Here is a 20,429-nt window from a genome sequence, read left to right as displayed (position 1 = left end):
AACTACAAAGTATTTTTCATTGAATCACTCAACTTACGGACTTACCTCTTCAAACAAGAGTACCAAGTAATAGTAATCAAATGTATACTTTTAAAAAATAAAGAAAGAATAACGACATTAGCAAATACATATCCCAAAATGTTCCAAGTTTACAATCATGGGACATACTTTAATGGGTGGGATGTGGGTCTTGTGATTTTGTCCGTCATTGTCAGCTTCTGTGAATCTTTTATTACTTGACTATTTGGCACCTTCTGTGATCTCATTTTTTGGCACCTTCTGTTATTGTATTACCAGTACTGTTTTCTTTTTACTTTTTCAATTTTGACATAAGCACAAAGTGTTATTACGACTACATTTTAATAAGTATATTTGAGAAGAGTTGTGCATAATTAATTTCCCATTTGTTTATCTAGGGTATAATCGTCTTTTTAAGTAGCAGTGGAGGGGTACATCCGTCTTTTCATATACTAGTTGAGGGGTATATGTGTAATTTCCTCACCAAACAGTAAAAGTAAGTTGTAAATAATTATTGGACACCTCACCAAAAATACTGAGGAAGTCTCTAAGAATTGCCAATGCCCAACATTGTTATAGCATGTGGCAGAGAGAGATATGATTAAATTATTGATTATAGAATATTAGCACATACATTAACCAAATCTATATACCTGCTATAATGTTACTGGCCGACCCAACAATAAAATAGCGTATCATTGATTAGGTTGGCTGTTAGCAAGAATTTATGCCATGATATACTCTGATTGATTCACAATAATGGAGCAACTGCTTGTTATGGATTATTATATAATAAAGTGGTGTACCAATATTATGGACCTAAAAATGTGAATAACAACGTCATTTCTTTTCTAGGCATCAAAATTCAGTGCACTGCATTTTGCTCTAGAATGCCAAGTTGGTAACATGCAAGAAAGATCGTGGATCAACCACGTGTACGGTCGCGATTGAGGAATAAAATCAGAAAATTCAAGTTACATGGCTTTGTATAACTAAGGCATATATTCACATAGGTACAAACTGGGGAAGGGGTGTGTAATGAAGGTTCCTGTCAACTTTTGGAACTTTGGGTTAGTTAGGGTGTTTGTGTTTGTGTTTGTGTTTGTTTGGGAATTGGGTATATGCTAATTTGACTAATACACTAGGAGTATAGAGAACTTGTGGAATTCACACGCCCTTTTATATTCATATATGTTTGCACTTTACAGTTCACACACTCCATGTCTCCCTCTAGTCTTAAGGTCACCCCGAGCCATGTGGTACGTTGGCCAAGAGATGACAATTGAGTACATGTCGCGCCTAATGGACAATTAGGGTTTGTTAATTATATGTATCAGCGGATCACTTGTCAACCTATCGTGTCTCGTGTTGAATATTATAAATGAATCTAAGGGTGGCGTAGTGTATGGCTAAAGTCGGGATGACACCACCTCATTACCAACTCTACACTTTATGTTTTCACCCTTGGGCATGGCCTTGTCGCTCATTTTGAATACAAAAATGTATCTATAACCTATTTGATAAAATTGGTAATAAATTCGAACTTATCAAGTTTTGTTCAAGCCAGTTTTAGGCAATAATTCATTCAGTTTAACTTTGAATAATCAATTCAAGTTGGTGTAACTCAATTAATTAGTCACTTCTAATCTTGTATCAATTTCCTAATTGTACAATAAAATAATTAATAACGAAATTTAAATATTTCGTAATAGTTTACTTGATGGATTGGAAGAAGTCCGAAGTGAATCACATTCTATATCATCACATAGCTTCGAGTAAAGACAAATAATCCGAATAAGATAATCAAGTATGCCTAGATGAATTTTCATGATTTATAATCAATTGAGAGTGGAATGGACGATGTATATCATCTTTACGTGCTAGAACAAGCATATTAATTAATCTAATTAGCTGGTACTAATTATATATATTGTTGAAGTAGTATAACCTTGTCTTTCCAGCTTTGCAGGAGCAAGTTTGTATGTAAACGGCACTTGACGCAATACGCACTGAATTTTATACTCCGTAATTCCTCCAAGTAGCCAAGTAAGGCTTAACTAGGGGAGAATAAGTCCAAATTAAAGCTAATACGTTTGAATTGCCGACCGTTAATTAAGTCTATTACAATGCTTAAAGTGAATTAAAGTATATAATAATACATCACTATCACAGAAATTGCCTCTAGATAGATACAAAATATAATCAATTAGGTTGACCAAATATTATATAATGATATTCTAGTTTGAAGAATTAGTTCATAGTCCTATATTATTAGTAATTTAGTAGTATAGATTAGCATAGCCAGTGGTGATTGTAACTTGTAATTACTCTCAAATCCTAAGTCTAACACACGTTATGAAGAGACAATGAGGCTAAATCCAAGCATAAAAGGGCAATTATACATTTGACTTTGTTTCGGATAAAATTGTCATGTTTATCTAATATCTTAAGATTGAGACTAGTGGTGGGCATGGGCCGTGCCGGGCCTGCCGTGGGCCGTGCCTAGGCGGGCCATGAACAGTGTCGTGCCGGGCCGTGCCGGCCCACGGTGGAGGCGGGCCGTGCCGTGCCGTGCCGGCCTTCAAGGTTTCCCTGTCCACGGCACGGCACGGCCCACCGTGCCGGTCGTGCCGTGCCGGGCCGCCCGTCGTGCCGGCCACCGTGCCGGCCCACGGTGGAGGCGGGCCGTGCCGGCCCACGGCTTACCCTTTTTTCTTTTTTTTTTTAAAAAAAAAAATTAAAAAAAACTTTAAAAAAACTTGAATTTTTTTTATGAAAGAAAAAATTGAATTGAATAATTATACAATTTAATATTTGAATTTAATAATTATTAAATTTTTTATGGAGTTAAGTTATATTAAATATTGTTTAAATTATATTAATATTTATTGTTCATTCATAATTTACTATATATCATATTATTCATATAACTATATAAGTATTAGACAAAAATTAAATAACAATATAACATATTCCATAAAATTAAAAGTTGAAAAAATTCATTCATAAAAATTTATTAAGTAAAAGATAATATGAAGTACAAGTGTACAACTAACAATAATTGATGAATAACTTATTTTGTTATTTTATTATACGGCTAATGTTAATAGAGTACATAGCCAACATAGGAAATACTAACATTTTCACTAATTAATAGAGTACATAGGAAATACTAGAATTTTCGCTAATTAATATTAATTCTCGAGTTGTTGGTAATCTTCAATCAAGGTCTTCATTATCTTCTTCGTCTTCATTTTCGGCTTCATGTTCACTAGCTAATGCGGAGGAGCTAGTTGAACCAGAACGATCGGAACCATCGATGTTGTCGTTGGCCGTAAAAGTACGATCTTGGATGCGTTCTTGGGCATCCATCCAATCCTTCAAGCAAACACACATTTCTAGTGTTTCGGGCTTCAAACTTGTTCTTCTATCGTCTAGAACCCTTCCCGAAGCACTAAAAGCTCGTTCCGAGGCAACGGAGGAGGCTTGGATGCTGAAAATATCACGTGCCATTGCCGCCAAAATTGGATGCTTTGTGCTTTGGGATTTCCACCAATCTAGGATGTCCATCCCCAACCTCGAATCTTCGTCCAAGTCTTTCATGAAGTCGTAGTTTAAGTACATTTGCAACTCCGAAACATCGCTTTGTGTTCGCCTTGATGATGATCCACTACCTGAAAACTTAGATAACATGTTAGCAGCTTGGGCCGCCAAACTTTTGCCCGTTTTACTTACGCTTTTGGATGTTTGAGAAGGGGCAAAATGAGTGACGGTTCCATATTTAGATTCATAAACTCTATATAACTCAAAAAATTTATCTTTCACATGATTTTTATATTGTTCGACACCATCACCGAGTTGCATGCATTCATAGTAAATATTGGAGGGAAAAAACAAGAGCAGCGCCAGTTTATAGCCGTTAGCCCGCGGGCCGTGCCTGCGGGCCGTGCCTGCGGGCCGTGCCTACGGGCCGTGCCTACGGGCCGTGCCTGCGGGCCGTGCCTGCGGGCCGTGCCTGCGGGCCGTGCCTGCGGGCCGTGCCTGCGGGCCGTGCCACGGGCTATTGGCCGGGCTCGTGCCGTGCCGGGCCACTTTTGGATTTTTTTTCACCGCAGCCCGCACGAGGCACGAGGGGCGTGCCATCGTGCCGGGCCGGGCCTGCCGTCGGGCCGGGCCGTGCCGGGCCATCCTCGTGCCGTGCCCGGGCCGCCCGCGTGCTGACCCGGCCCATGCCCAGCTCTAATTGAGACTATACCATAATTTTACAAATTGTGTTATGAATTATAGCTTTTTTGGCAATATTATCCATCATTTTTTTTTTTTGACACAAGTATTATCCATCATTACTTAGTGACTTAGTGTGGATAATAAGGATATATTAGAAATCTCGTACATATTTTAGAAAATGTAACAGTGATTTTTTGTCCTTTCAAGATAATATGATTGTAAGAAGAACGATAAGACCTATGTGTATTTAGCAATTTATTAACTATATTCATGAACTCATGATTATGTAGTATTAAAAACAAGAATTGATTTGAAGGTCTTTTGATATCTTGGAAGAACCATACAATTGGAGTAAGGGCATGTTTACATTTACTTAATTTCAGTTCAGTTCAGCTAATCAGTTTAGTTCAGTTCAGTTCAGCTCCAATCAGTTCAGTTCAGCTCTTAATTTCCCTCTCTCATAAAATATTCATTTCAGCTCACTTCAGCTCAAATTAGTTCAGTTCAATTCGGCTCAAATCAGTTCAGTTCAGTCAATTCAGTTTAGTTTAGTTCAGTAAATGTGAACAAACCCTTATTAGGTTGCTATCTTACAAATTGAATTTACCAAGTCTTCAAAAATGTTGAGAGCGTTGATCCATTCTTAATTCCTACATTTATACAATACGACAACTAGGTTATTTTGTTAATTTTATCAGCCATCTAGAAATTCTAGATGATGTGCAAAAATGTTCACATTTTGCTCAATTGATTCACACGTACCTATTACGAAGTATAAAATTCCTACTATTAGTTTAACGATGCAACGCAATTAAAAATTACAAGGTATTCTCATTTTTGTTTATTTTGACATGCATTCTCAGTTGTCATATTAAACTAATTGACTTTTCGTTGATATTTAGTGAAACCATTATTAAAATACACTATGCACACTTTTCTCTAAATAAAATTAAAGTTGGAACTCATAGAACATTTTCAATACTTTTCTCCCTAGTTTTATTTTGTCGCTACTTTTTGTGTCACAAGAACGATGCCCCCAAGGCCCCAAGTTATTTGTATTTACATTGATTTAAATTAAACGCCATGATATTAATAATTGAGTTGTTTGTAATAATTTTTTCTTTATGTTTAATATGACTAGTTCTTTAGACAACTTTTCTTAAATTAACTTGAGGCTGCAAGATCAATTATTGTATGTTATTAATCTTATAATCCCGTTTTTAGTTTTTACTTAGACTAGGACAGCTAACGCCCGCGATGCGCGCGCATAGCTAGTCATATCTAGTTACTCTTTCGGCTTGGTCTTAAAATCACAAATTTAGTTATTGGCAGAATTGATGACAAAAAATATATGTACACAACTATGTTTATGGGTATAAATATCCAAGACAACTAACATTAATGCATGAGAGCAAATAAGTACGTAATTAAATATTTCAGAGGGTATAATTGTCCAAACACTATTCATTAAAAAATCTTGTACATATTAATGAGGGTATATATGTAAATACACATTTTAAAGGGTATAATTGGCATTACCCTATTCATAAGAGTAATTTTCTACTTTTTATAAGGTAGAGATACGAATGAAATTAAATGAGACTCATTATATAAATGAGTGTTATTTACATTATCAATAAGTGCTACGGAGTACTAATTACTATACTAATTGTTGAATATAATATCTTCTCTTCTCCTAATTACCAATTACTCCCAATTGAATTAGTGCTAAAAGTTCTAACAAGAAAATACAAGTTAATCTTCATGATAAATATATAATTATTTATCTAATGGAAATATTGTAAATAGATGCACAACTTTTTTTTACTATTCATGAATAAAACCGGTTTTATACTAAAAAGTCGTTACCGTTTATACCAAGACCACCCTTCTAAATAAAGGTAAAACGTTTATTATAAAGATCAATGGGGACTCCCTCGAGTTCTAGCAAGTCAAAATAAAAATCTCTCAAAAATAAAAAGTCAATTAAAATCTTCAAAGTTAGACTTTTTTTTACTCATCATCTAGGTTAGTTTAAGAGGTGACATGGCAAAGTTTGTAATTGACTTTCCTCTCATTAAAATTTTACTCTAAAAAATTTTAAAACTCATGAAGTATATATTACTCTACTGAAACGGAGAGAGTATCACTTTGTAACCTCTAGTTTGTGATATTTAATACCGAAAGAAATTTTTAAACCAAAAGTATTGTATTATTGTATCATGTAATATAAAATGATTTGCAACAAGAATTGATTGAATACACCAATTGATTTAAATAAACATCTCTCCTTTGTCGATCAAACATCCTACACATCAACTTTTTACGCAATCACCGATTTAACCAACAAACAAAATCTTTCAAAATATTAAAGTACTCCCTCCTCCCTAAATTACATTCCTCTTTGAAAATTTACACGGGAATTAAGGAGGGAAGAATAAGACAAATAACAATAATTAGATTATGCAATGGGAAGTACAAAGATAGATTAATTATTACTCATGACAAGTCATCAATCCTTTGCAAAAAAAAAAAGGACCAATCACATGTTCCTAATTAAAAAGTTCTAACCAATCATATTCATTGTAATTTGGCACAAGGATTATGAGTGAGATTAGGTAAGGATGAGTGAGAAAGCATTAAATATAAAACAGAAAAAGAGAATTGATTTATTAAAAAAAACTTACCAAAAATAGAAAGAAGGAATGTAATTTTGAAATACCAAAAATAGAAAGGAGGAATTTAATTTAGGGATGGAGGGAGTAAACAATCTCGTATAAAAAAAATCAACACCTAACACAAACATGATATCAAAAAAACATACTCCATTCAAATAACAAACTCCAATTTTTAATCATACTCGTTGAAACATCTCGAGGACGTACGCAACGAATATTACAATTTCAACACGCTGAATACGAAATTACCTTTTTACCCCCCAAACAGCTGTTAAACACTGTACCAAATCACACTCCTCCTAATTCCCCAAGTTCAAGGAACCCCCAACAAAAACATTAAATGTACCATTAACTTTCCTAATTATCTTCGTCATCATCATCATTAATTAAATTACCATTATACCCTTTAATTAATTTCTAATTTTGAAATAATCAGAAATCTTTGAGGAGTTTTCGGACTTGTTCCAAAGTAACGAAAAGCACAACCGTAAATGGGCCCTGCCTAGAAATGGTAGGAATAAACCCTTTGTAAAGAGCCATGATCCCCTCAGATCGGACGGTCTTCAACGCACAATCAACCGCACCATTATACGGCGCCGTTTCACCACTAGCAACCTTCATATTCATAACCCTTGTTTTTATCACATCCACCGGGTTTGACACGACCGCCGCCACAAACCCAGCCGCAAAACTAGCCGTTACGTGGGTCCCAAGCCCGTCCTTCATCACCCCACGATTAATTATCGACTCCTTGATCTGATCGTACGACGCTAACTGCGACGCGGTTACGAGCATGGCGCGGTTGACCGTTAGGCTGGACCCGCGCCATAGAGAGGTGATGCCTTCGTCTTTGACCATGCGTTGGATTGCTTCGACGACGGACTTGTAGTTCCGGCGTTGCGACGGTGGGAGACGGCCGTCGGCTTGCATGCGGACCATTGCGACGTCGGCGGGGTTACCGACGGCTGCGCCGATTCCGCCTGCGACGAGGCCGGCGGCGATTTTGCGACCGAGGGTGAGGGAGCCGGTTTGTGGGTCGGTCCATTTGGTTTTGAGGATTTCGTAGAGGCCCATTCGGGTGGTGGAGTAGAGGGTTTGTCGGAGTACGGTGGCGGAGACGCCGGAGAACATGGCGGCGACGCCTTCTTGTTGGACGATACGGACGCCGACGCCGATGGGGCCGACGCGGGGAGGTGGGGGTTGGGTGGGGAGGGTGATTGTGTGGGGGACGGAAGATGGGTGGAAGGCGAGAGCGGGACGGAGGGTGGTTGTGGTTGCGGTGGGGGCCATGCCTGGTTCGCCTTGGAGTTGCATTCGGACTTTAATAAGGTCGAGAGGGTGGGTTGAGCATCCAGCGATAATGGATGCGATTCCACCCTCTACAAATCCTTTCACTCCCATCGTAGTTGTTTGGTTAGCACAAAAAAGAATTAATTAGGTTGGTTGGTTTATAATGAAAGAATCGGCTAAAATTAGAGAAGACTAATTGAGGGGAATTGATGATTTATAATTAATTAGACCAATTGGAATTGGAGATCATCTCACTGGAGACGAGGAGATGAGAATGGAGGCCGAAAGCTATAGAAGAGTAATGAGGAACGTGAGACCTGTGAGACATATGAATTCAGGGTTACGTTTGAAAAAAACACTTGTAAAAAATGATGTGAGATATTTGGTGATTTTAAAGGGACTATTTATAGGTGATTTTGGGAAACAAGGAAGGGAGGTGGGAAATAGGATAGGTTGGCTTTAACGCGATGAAACGGGTGGGGCTAGGGTAAGATTATTCTAATATGGTTGCCTCCAATATACGCGGGATATTGCCAATGAATTGCCACCTCCACTTTTCTTTGACCTTTATTACCCTTTTTATGCTCTAGAAACAAATTTTAACCTTGTGGTTTTGAAAATATTCCATAAGAATTTAATTTTGAGTGGCATATATGCACCTTATTATATGCTTATGTACTAAAGCTAGCCTCAACTAGGTGAATGTGAATCTATATAGATGTTACGGGTACTTTTTTATATTCACTTGTCCAAATGAGTTACAGGCGTACATGTAATTTAATTGAAGATGAATGTTATACACAATAAGTCAATGAGTAATACAATATAAAGCTACGTGTAACATCAAATTAATGGTATAGATTTTGGATTTTACTTATCTTCGGGGGAATTATTTGAATATTACCAATTTCGTTTTAGAATTATTGGTTACCATATTTGAGCCAAGTGATATAAACAAAGTAAATCAAGTATGAAGAAAATCTTCATGTACTTATGGAAATAATGGAATTGTTACTATAAATACATAAGGTACATTTTCATACTTAACTATTGTAGCACATTGCACAAGACATTAAATACCTTCCACTATGAGCTTTGCATACCTTAATTATTTTAATAGGTACAGATACATACTATGTCCGTTACATATTATTTGCAACAATTTGACAAAAAGTAGTAATTTACATATTCTTGATGAAATATACACCTAATTTGTTATTTTTATTTTTATTTTTTTAGTTGGAATTTTGGCAACTATGCCATTGTTTTGGGCTTTTTAATATGCCCAAAATGGGTGGATTTTTTTGGAAAAGCTTGGCCCGATGTGATCATCTCTAGTGATAAACTGATAACCCCTTATTTTTAATTTGTATGTTAAAAACTGTCCAATTTTCTTTTTAGTTTGTTTATTTACATTTGTTTTATATCAAACTCCACAAATGGTAACTCCGTATGGATTGTAATTCACATGTACATCACATTTGAAAGTAAATCATATGTTTGGAGGATAAATCAATAAAGTATTATCTAACCTGTATGTTGTTTATTTACATCAGATCATAGAGGTGGAAATTTCCTTATATACCCCTCAACTTTCAAGTGTCTAGTTCGTAAATATTAAATAAAAAATAATAATAAAAATAAAGCATTGATGTGTGGTCAGACTGTTACTTATCAATAAGAAAAAAATCTTAAAAATTGTTTAGAGGACAATAATAGTTGGAGGGGCAATTTAGAAGGGAAAAAAGAAAAGTGTACAATTGAGATGCCATAATTTAATACGTACTCTAAAAAGTATACAACGATCCAGTTGGCAAATGAAGTGTGAGGCCCAAAACCCAAAGATGACATCAGACAATACATAAACACTGATACTCTACTACTGTAATAGTGACAATCTAATTAAACAGTTGATTAGGATGTAAGAATGCTCTGTAATAACGACAAAAACAAAACTATGATTTAATTGCTTAATTAAATCAGTTAATGAACAGTGGGTTGACAATTATAGATGAAGGCACAACAGCAACTATAACTATAGAGTACTATCAAAACTGATTCAACTTGAAAATTATCCGATCATAGGATTAGTATAATATTACTGTATTTTATTTATTTTATTGGGTAAATTTTCATTCAATCCGCATGAATATAACGAACACACATAGTTTAGATAGTGATATGAAGTTATAACCGTAACCAAATATGACTCGAACCAAATAGACCTGATTTGTGTGTCAATTAGTGGTGATTTGTCAGCTGAGATGATTAGCAGGTGATTGGATAAATAAAAGCAGGTCCCATTGAGCACCTGGCACGTGGAGGGAATTATTAGAAAGGAAAATGGGTTGGGTGGGGGTAAGATTGGACAAGTAGGTTGGATTTAGGGAGGGTGCTGACTGGCCTGCTTCCATAGTTCCATGCATGTGTGTTCTACGCAACTTACGTCGACCACCAAAACTCAATCCCAAAAAAAAAAAGAAAAAAAGAAAAAAGAATGCGTCGCCTGAGAGATTCGAACTCTCGCGGGGAAACCCCATGTACTTAGCAGGCACACGCCTTAACCACTCGGCCAAAGCGACTATTGCTGATTCCTTTGTCAGATGAATATTATTTATATGTTATTATAGACTGTAATACTGTAATTTACAGTATTATATTTACCACATGTCCACATGCTATCATTATTATTTCCAAAGTCAAATTACGTCTTAATACTTTATATATGTGAGTATGTGACTATTGCTTTCACTATTTTATTTAATAATTGTGTAAAATCACCAAATGTAATAATCATCTTTTAGGAACAAATGACTCATATAGATTATCCAACCCAAAACCCATATTCAACCCCAAAGCAATTAAACACATTTTAACTTGATCCAAACCAATTTGGCCTAAACAAAATCTACCTAATAATAAATCAAAAGCATAAACCCCGAAATAATCCAAATGAGTCTTACACATGTTTTTTTGAAGGCAAAAGCGGGAACCATTTATTAACTCAAATCAAGCAAAGTCAAATTCACAAGACTTTGGGGAAATTCATACAAAATTGTTCCGTATCAATCGGAGTTTCCCACCTAACAATACTATGAGCAACTACATTACCATACCGCTTCACATGCCTACAAATGAAAGAAGAAAAATTTGTGCTTAGAAAATTGAAATGAGTCTTATTCATAAATAAATGAAATGATCTAATTCGAACAACTTAGTTGCCATAACTAATTTTACTATAATTATTATATTGGTCAACAACCGTATGAACCTCCATGTAACACTTTTAATTCACTTGTTAGTATTGCAATATACATAATCATTATAAGCATACGAAGTACAAGTTAACCTACAAATTAAAGTAAAATAAACCACAAGTAAAATTTGGCTCATCCTACAAAGTAAGAGCTCAAATGTTAACAAGTGAGGGCAATTTTCTCTTTACCTCATCCTCTAATTTCACTTATTTGGAACATAACTACACAAGTAATACTCGTAGTAGAGATTGCAAAAACCAATGATTATATAGTTGGACCAAAGATTCATTCACTCATATTCTTGTAAGATCCGAGCAAGAGGCGCAGGCCAACATTAGAGCCTTTGAGTAGAATTTGGGCTGCTATAAAAATTCTCTCTTAATATAAACCATCAAGTCTCCTTGTTAGGCCCAAAAGGGTGTTTCTTAAATCTTAAGTATAAAAACGGCTCTTAAAACGTAGTTAAGCCTTATATGCTTATATCATTATCTTAAATTAAGCCTTTTGTTATGACCTATTTATGATTATCGTTATATGCTTATATCATACGAAGTATCTTAAATCTTCTAAATTATTTTAGGGAATCCTTGTCTTTCTTTAATATAGAAAACTAGGTGATTTAATTTTCTTACCTTTATTAATTTCTGTTTAGATTTGTTTCATTTGTTTCCATTTTTTTTTTTATTTTACATAATCAAAACTCTCTCGATTGTCTTGAAACAATCTGACCCAATTAGCACCTAGTGGGCAACAATCTTTTGGAGTGCGGGAAGCGGGAGTGAAGGAATATCATTACCAAATTTATTGCTACACTAAGGGCCTGTGTTGTTCAATTTAGTTTCAATTCAATTCAGCTCAGTTTTAATTAATTCAGTTCGTTTTTTAGTTTTCTTCTCTCATAAACAATTTATTTCAACTCTATCCAAGTCCTAATTTCCTTCTCTCATAAACCGGTTCACAAGGCCGGCCCTTACCGTGTGCAGCCAGTGCGGCCGCACAGGACCAAAATTTAGTTGGGGCCTCAAGTGTTAAAATGAATAAATACTATATGCTGCATTAAATATAGATACATACTAATTTTGGCCTAGTGATTAATGATCTCAGGTGTATTGTTGGAGATGCGGATCGAATCACGCCAGTAATCTTTTTTAAGGGCTGGAAAAACAGCAATTTTATTTTATAGTACTCGTATAAAAAAAGGCTGAGTAGAGATATTTCATCTAGTACCAAATTATATACATAGTACTTCATACCTGCACAGGGGCTCCAAAAAGGTTGGGACGGCCCTGACGATTTATTTCAGTTCATTTCAACCTCAATCAGTTCACTTCAATTGCTTACGATAAATCGCAACAAACCCTAAGTACTACGAGTACTAAATGAGTCAATGGCTAATACTCCATATCGTCTATGTATATATATCCCGTGCATTAACACCAGTATATTTCCATAATTAAAGAAAAAAAACCTTCCTAAATAAATAAGAAACCGCCAAAACACACATAATACGCCATATCGCCTAATGAGGTTGGTTGGTTTGGTAAAACATCGGTGATAAACACGCAATTTGACGACTAATTAAATCATCAAACTCACTACAATTTTCTCTCTCCTCAATATTCTTCCCAAACCAAAACAAAAACCACACTCATTATTAGCTCAATACAGTAATTATTCACCTAATTTAACTAATTTATTTTCTTCATCTTTCATTCCTCCATTTTTTCTCCACCCTAAAACTCTCCAATCTCTCTCATCAGATGCGTAAACCTAAATCCCCAAATCACCTCTCAAATCCCTCGTTTTCCCCTGCATCTCACCGCCGCCGCCGTCGTCGCCGCCGCAATCGACGGCTCACTTCGCCGGATTTATGTGTGAGGGTCAGAATTTTGGATTTCTGATAAGGTTGTTGCTCCTCCTTGGTGTGGGGTGATTTCCGGTAAATGCTGCAGATTCCGGTGTTGTTATCGGTTGCGTTGTTGATTTTTACGGTGCTTTTGCGGTGGTCGTTGAAGAATGATGAGACGAAGAAGGAGGAGGTTGAACTTTTGGTTTCTCGTCAAGCTCCTGCAATGGCGGATTTCGATGTGTTTAAGGAGGAGAGAGAATTTAGTGGATTTAGTACTAAAATGGTGATGAAATCGCCGCGGTATGAGTGTGCTGTTTGCTCTTCGTTTACCTCTACTAGGTGCTCCCGTTGCAAGACTGTTCGTTACTGGTAATTTAATTTGTTTATTGTTTGATTTGATTGGTTTGAATATTTAAATCATTTGTTAATTTCATTTTGAATAATCTGAGAATTGTTAATGAGGATAATGTTTAATTTTTATATGGAATAATCTGAGAATTGTGATTCCTTATTTATTAAATCTCTGTCATAACTATATAATTGGACTAATTAGAGGATAATGTATAGTAATGTCGAATTTGGTTCATGTAAATGTATAGAGATTACAATGTTGAAGTAGGAATCATAGAAAGGGTATGAAGTGGAGTTGTGATTTGCGAATCATCTTGGAATGATTGATAAACATATGCAAAATGAATAGAGTAGAAGATTTTCAATTATGTTGTTTGATATTGAGAGACAAGGCGAATGTGATCGATTTTTGATGTGGGCATGTGGCTGTTGGGTCATGTGAGCTGGTGCTTGAATTTTGTGATCGGAGGAATTGAGTTTTGAGCTTGTGATCAGGCATGTATTTTAAGGAAGGAAATCATAATGAAAAATTTAAAAAAAAAAAAAAAAAAAAAAATCATATAAAGAACAATGAGATATTAGACAATTGGAATTTTGATTTGCCAAATGTGCCCGGTAAAGGTTGTAAATGTTTTGGTGTCCGGCTCCTAAGCGTGTTTTTGGATAGAGAAGGGGAAGGAAAAGAAGGGGAGGGAGGGGAAGAGGTGGGGAGAGAAGAGTGATGAGTTTTACTTCCAAATTTCTCCATTGTTGGAGGGATCAATTTCTTACAATATAATTCCTCCATTTCTCTCCCCTCCATTTTCCTTCCTTCCTCATTTGTTATCCAAATTAAAGATATTTCATACCTCTATTTCCCTTCCCTTCTTTTCCCTCTATGTCTTTCAATCCAAACAAACTGTGAAAATCTCTCATCAAATTCAACCTCATGAAGCCATGAAGATATACACACACTTTAGTCAAGTCAAATTTAACTTTTGCTATTCGCTAGCTTAAAGTCTTGAACTATCTCAATATTCTACTAGTCAAGCCATAAACTGTACTGTCTTCAAGATCAATAATCAATTACCAAGTATAAAAAATTTTCACTTTAATCAAAATTTCCAATCTTGGTCAGTTAATGTGTATAAATTTCCCACCTTGTAATTTCTATAGTGGGGGCTGGGTTCCCAAGGATAACCAATGAATACCTAGGAGAATTTGTATTTGTTAGTGATGTGCTATTGCATGAGGGTGTAGGTGGGAACTAAAGCTTTTGCTGTATTACTCCAATGGAAACCACACATATTTAGTTGGCTTGGCCTAAAGATTAGTTGAAAATATATTGGAAAGAATGATTTATTAAGAATTTAAGGTAGTGTTTTGGACATCTAATGTAGCAAAGTTGGTTGACATTGATATGAGAGTTGTGTCAGGATGCTAAAGCCCTATTTGAGAGTTTATCGGCAGGTTCTCTGTGCTTTTATAGTGGTTAAACATAAATATTGTTTCAGCTGTGTGTCAAGGCTTGTGGATACTATCTGCCTTACATGATTCATTGATCTTAATTTTAGTTTAGTACAATTGGTTTTGAACTAATGCAATGTGGGTTATTTGCTCCTCAATGTTTCCCACTTACCCTGTACATGGGTATTGCTTAGCATTTGGAAATTTTACTTGTTTAACTGTTCTGGTGGTTTGTGTTAGTCTTTCTTACTTTTGTTTTATTACTGGGGATACTGTAGCTCTAGTAAGTGCCAAATAATTCACTGGAGACAAGGTCATAAGTATGACTGCCACCCTCAGAGCCCTGGAGCATTTGAGAGAGATAATTTAAATGAAAATGAAGAAATGATGGAGCAATGTGCGACAAATGATACCTGTTTTGCTGAAGATTTATCAAGGGTGGACGAGAAATACACAAGTGGTCAGCAGAATCACAATGTTTTGGATTCTCCCATGCCCCGTCTATCTGCTGTGACAATTGACTCTTCAGACATTTATTCTGAAAGGAGAGAAATTGGGACACCTTTCTCAGACATTAGTGTACTTAATATGGACCAAAGAGAAGATAAGAATAAAACACTGGACATAAATATTTCAATGGGACTGGCATCCACTAGACTGATGAGTCCTGTGAAGAAATTGAATAGAGAGAAATCAAGGCAAAATGACAGAAGGAAATCTAGGTCTTCCAATCCAGGCCTGTCACCAAAATGTACTACAGATAATTCTTGTGATAAAGCTGTCTCAAGTAACATAAATTTTTCCAAGTCCAAAGAAATTCCGTTTGTGGATAACGAGGTATTGAAGCATTCACAGACAATCAAGAATGACAAAGTCAAACCCTTGGCCAGTGAGAATTCTGGTAATAGTTTATTGCAATCAAGAAGCAGTAGTAGTTCAAGCCAGTTGCCACATAATGGTATTAAATCGTCTCTCCAGAAAGTTGTGCATCATTTAAAAGCCTCTCATCAGAAGAAGCCCCCTCTTTGTAAAAGCTCGCTTGGAATTTCAAGAAACCCTGATAGCAAGGTCTCTTTCTAGGATCACTTCATTTCCTTCATTCCGATTTTTCTTGTCTTTTTAAGCGTTGTAATGTGGTTTACTTTAATCCTGCAGACCGTGTTTCAGTATGATGCATTTGTGAGTTTGTACTCCTCAAATGCAGTTGAGTTGAAACCATTTGGCCTTACGAATTGTGGAAACAGGTTTTTTCTTCTCCCTTACGTAGTTTGCACTCTGCACTTTGGAAAAACTTTTGGTGTAAGAATGAAAGTAATATAATTCTTATCTACTAGCTACTATATGAAGAGAAGGTCGGACTATGCCACCCCTTCTTTGCATAAACACAACTCATCTTGGACAATAATATTACCCAAATGCTTCTAAGTGATCTGTCATTATTTCACAAGAGTAATACGCCTTTGATCTATGCAGCCCTGCCTCTGGCTTTCAAGATTAAACCCTTGAGTTGCAACAAGCTACTTCTTCATAGATACTAATATACGATTACAGTTTAATGATCAATTTTGATTTATTCATCTAATTCGGAAACGAATATATTTAGCTCACCCACTAACTACAGTTTGTTCTCTTTGGTCTATCACTATTATCTGCTTATAGGATCTTGTGTCCAAATGTTTTACAGCTGTTATGCAAATGCTGTGCTCCAATGCCTTGCTTACACTCGGCCTTTGACAATCTATCTCCTTCAAGGGACTCATTCAAAACAATGCAAGTACCTAATATTCTAATCTTTGAGCGTCTTGTGACTTGAAGTCTTGAACCCTTTTTAGTTGCTTGGGTTTTATGTTTAATCATTTTCTCTATTGCATTGCTCCTTTCAGGTTGGAAGGATGAATGGTGTTTTATTTGTGAATTTGAACGTCTTATGCTGAAAGGAAGGGAAGGTTACAGTCCGTTATCACCTATCCGGATCCTTTCTAATATTAGTCATCTTGGTCATGGAAGAGAAGAAGATGCTCATGAATTTCTAAGGTGACATAGTTTCTGAATTTTCAATCTCCTTGAGTTCTGCATAAGCGTAAATGGACTTATTGTTCCTGTTGCTGATATGGCAGATATGCTGTTGATACTATGCAATCAGTTTGTGTTGAGCTGTCTGGATTTTCAGGTCCATTGGGAGAGGAAAGTACTCTTGTTGGCATGACATTTGGGGGCTATCTTTATTCTAAGGTTTGGGGCTTTTTGTTGATGGCAATAATTGATACTCTAAATTGTTTCATTTGTTGTACTCAACACACTTAAATGTTTGCTTGTACATCACTAATGAGCTTTGATATGATTTTTAGATAAAATGCATGAAGTGCCATAATGTGTCAGAGAAATATGAAAAGATGATGGATCTCAGTGTAGAGATAGATGGGGATGTGAGAACTCTTCAACAAGCTCTCAAAAAATTTACAGCTTCTGAAATGTTACAAGGGAATAACAAGTACTACTGCAGCAGGTTCTCCCCTCTCTCTCCTGTCCCTTATTTTCAGCTTTTTATTTTCATTTTCTTTTTTTGGTTAATTTCTTCTGCTGGTGCATGAATTGTTCATTATACTTTTATGCAATAGATGTAAATCTTATGAGAAAGCCAAGAAGAAGCTCACTGTCTCCCAAGCACCAAACATCCTTACAATTGTGTTGAAGCGATTTCAGGTTGTTATTTAATAGCCTCCCTTGTCTATTGTTCTTTCTCATAACCAAGAAGAATTATTGCAGATTTGGATGCTTATATTTTTACTCTCTCTTCCAGGCTGGCAATTTCACAAAGTTGAAAAAAGCGGTTCAGTTTCCAGAAATTCTGAACATGTCTCCTTATATGAGTGATTCGACTGATAAATATCCTCAATATAGTCTATATGCTGTGGTAGTTCATCTGGATGTCTCGAGGGCTGATTTTTCTGGCCATTATGTGTGCTATGTGAAGAATTATTGTGAAGAATGGTTCAAGATTGACGACAGTGTGGTATGTCTCCTTTGCCAACTCCTTGGAAGATTTTAGGAACTTTAGTTGATAGTCTGCTATATTATATCAAATTTACGGGATCCTATTTTTCATTAGCTTACCTTTCACTCTGTACAGACTTAGTCTGTATCTTACGGTGCTTTACTGCCTATGGATTGATTAGTGGCCTGCTGCAGGTTAGTAGCGTGGATCTGAAGAGAGTCTTATCAGAGGAGGCATATATGCTACTCTATGCGAGGTATGGATTCTTTTAAGAAGTTGGTATTCCTGTTCATTGTTCAAGTTAATAAAAGTTAAATTACACTTTTGAAAAGCCTGATGCAATTACTGCTAGATTTTAACTCTAGTGCAAGGTATATGGGCTACTTGATTTTTTTTCTCAATTGCATGTGCTTATGGTACGATAATATAGAATTAAGCAGTTAACCATTTTGGGTAGCTCATTCGATTCATGGAGAAGTTGAGTGATCTATATATGCTCAGTTTGGTAACGAATCAGTGTCAAATGACTATAGATGAGTTCTTTGAAGTGGGTACAATATTGTAGTACTGCTCCAAATTACAAGCATTACTGAATGAGGCATGATGTATGCTAGGAACTCCTTTTTCTTTTTGGGTGCATGTGGTTGGGGGGAGATGATGGTACTTTGGGTGCCAAGATGTTACTGAACTGAAAACATGTATTATGTTTTGGCTTCTTTCTGCATCCTTCCATGTTAATATGAAGTATGATTTTACTGAAGAGCTTATATATGTAAGAGGAAAAGGACAAACCTCAACGAAATATGTCTAGATATTGGTCATTTATAACTAGGATTTACCTGTTACATGCTTATGGTTCCCTACTTCCCTCTTGGAATACCGCTAATTGGTTGTATATGAAAGTATGGTGTTTATTTAATGGAAGTTCAAGCGTCTACAGTTTTTGTAGTGTAACTTTTTTTGGGAGAAAATATCTCAATGCTTTTTAGATCACTATTGATTTTAAAACTTTTTTTACTGCAGGGATACTCCAAGATCCCCAGCATCAAGGAGGGAATTTTTTGATGGCATGGTTTTTGAATCTGGTTACAGTGAAAAAGACGTATTGACCAAGGTCGGGTATAAAAGATCTGATGTTAGTGTTGATCCTTGGGTGATGCAGCATCAGTCAAGCAGAAACGGTTATGCAAAAGACCCTTCTTCATATGTAGAGGAGTGGGTTACTCACTCTGTTGAAAGCATTCCGAGGGTAGACTCATCAAGTGAGGTATCTTCCTTGTTCAGCTGTTCGGAAGAAGGCACATGTAGTACACCAAGCACCAAAGATTCTGCTAGTGCGGATGAATACTCTGATTATTTGTTTGGGAGAGGCAGTGTTTTTGGTCGTTAAGCTTAAATAATTCTTGGAGAGACCTTATTCTGGACTTTTGGTCCATCATTTTTGAGTTTTAAATGCCCGGGAACAGAAAGTAATCACAGGAAAGAAGGACGATGAAGTATTAGAGAAGTTCTGCTATAGCCTATAGGTATATACTTTGTATATGTTAGATTGTTAGGTAACTCCCATACATTCCAATGGGAGGGTAGGACTAACAATAACTTAGTCCAGTGTTTAGCTACATATCTTTTGTGAGTTCCACACTTGGTGCTTTGCTAATTATGAGCACAGCAAAATTTAGCTCAAATGTTTTATTCAGATTTGAGCTTTTGTGACAGAGTTAGGTTTTTTTTTTTTTTTTTTTTTTTTTTTTTTTTTTTTTTTTTTTTGGGGGAAGAAGAGTATATTTTTTATTAAAGGGAATGGTAAATGTGAATTTTGTCAATTTCACTGTATAGTAGTAGAACCTTAAGTTTTTTACTAGCTCCTTTAATTTACAACTTAGTTATCGACGCATTAATGTGCCATATTATAAGTCATTATGTATACTACATACACTTCGTAGAGGGTGGAGTAGAGGGTTTGTCAGAGTATGATGGTAGAGACACCGGAAAACATGGCGGCGATGCTTTCTTGTTGGATGATATGGACACCGACGTCGATGGGACCGACGCGAGGGTGTGGGGGTTGGGTGGGGAGGGTGATTGTGTGGGGCACGAAAGACGGGTGGAAGGCGAGAGCGGCATGGAGGGTGGTGGTTGTGGTGGGGGTGAGACTGGGTTCGCCTTGGAGTTGCATTCGGACTTCGATAAGGTCAAGAGGGTGGGTTGAGCATCCAGCGATAATGGATGCGATTCCACCCTCTATAAATCCTTTCCACTCCCATGTTTTTGTCATAGTTGTTTGGTTAGCACAGAAAAGAATTATGTAGGTTTTGGGC

General features: G+C 36.3%; 1 protein-coding gene, 1 non-coding gene and 1 pseudogene across 2 annotated transcripts; 1 reads left to right on the top strand and 2 right to left on the bottom strand.

Annotated features, from left to right (window-relative positions):
- Nucleotides 1-7,055: 7,055 nt before the first annotated feature.
- LOC145602667 (mitochondrial uncoupling protein 5 pseudogene) lies at nucleotides 7,056-8,598 on the bottom strand (annotated as a pseudogene).
- A 2,115-nt stretch (nucleotides 8,599-10,713) lies between these two features.
- TRNAS-GCU (transfer RNA serine (anticodon GCU)) lies at nucleotides 10,714-10,795 on the bottom strand. Its single transcript has one exon. It is a non-coding gene; the product is annotated as a tRNA-Ser (tRNA).
- Nucleotides 10,796-13,083: 2,288 nt separating this feature from the next.
- Nucleotides 13,084-19,828, top strand: LOC145601833 (ubiquitin carboxyl-terminal hydrolase 17-like). The gene is made up of 11 exons (XM_081657910.1): nucleotides 13,084-13,688; nucleotides 15,395-16,184; nucleotides 16,272-16,360; nucleotides 16,801-16,886; nucleotides 17,000-17,150; nucleotides 17,234-17,348; nucleotides 17,465-17,622; nucleotides 17,735-17,819; nucleotides 17,917-18,129; nucleotides 18,306-18,367; nucleotides 19,135-19,828. The coding sequence occupies exons 1-11, from the start codon at nucleotides 13,414-13,416 to the stop codon at nucleotides 19,499-19,501; spliced, it is 2,391 nt and encodes a 796-aa protein (XP_081514036.1). The 5' UTR covers nucleotides 13,084-13,413; the 3' UTR covers nucleotides 19,502-19,828.
- The last annotated feature ends 601 nt before the right edge of the window (nucleotides 19,829-20,429 follow it).

This window comes from Chenopodium album, chromosome 21, assembly GCF_948465745.1.
Source record: "Chenopodium album chromosome 21, dcCheAlbu1.1, whole genome shotgun sequence".
Classification (NCBI taxonomy): Eukaryota; Viridiplantae; Streptophyta; class Magnoliopsida; order Caryophyllales; family Amaranthaceae; genus Chenopodium; species Chenopodium album.
Note: the sequence above shows the minus strand (reverse complement) of the source record. Positions and strands in the feature narration are given on the sequence as shown.

What these genes read in the sequence shown, in the direction of transcription:
- LOC145601833 (XM_081657910.1), top strand. Translation starts at nt 13,414, where the DNA reads ATGCTGCAGATTCCGGTGTTGTTATCGGTTGCGTTGTTGATTTTTACG. An exon ending in CAAGAAACCCTGATAGCAAG is followed by an intron (nt 16,185 to 16,271) that starts GTCTCTTTCTAG and finishes TTAATCCTGCAG; the next exon opens with ACCGTGTTTCAGTATGATGC. An exon ending in GATGCTCATGAATTTCTAAG is followed by an intron (nt 17,151 to 17,233) that starts GTGACATAGTTT and finishes CTGATATGGCAG; the next exon opens with ATATGCTGTTGATACTATGC.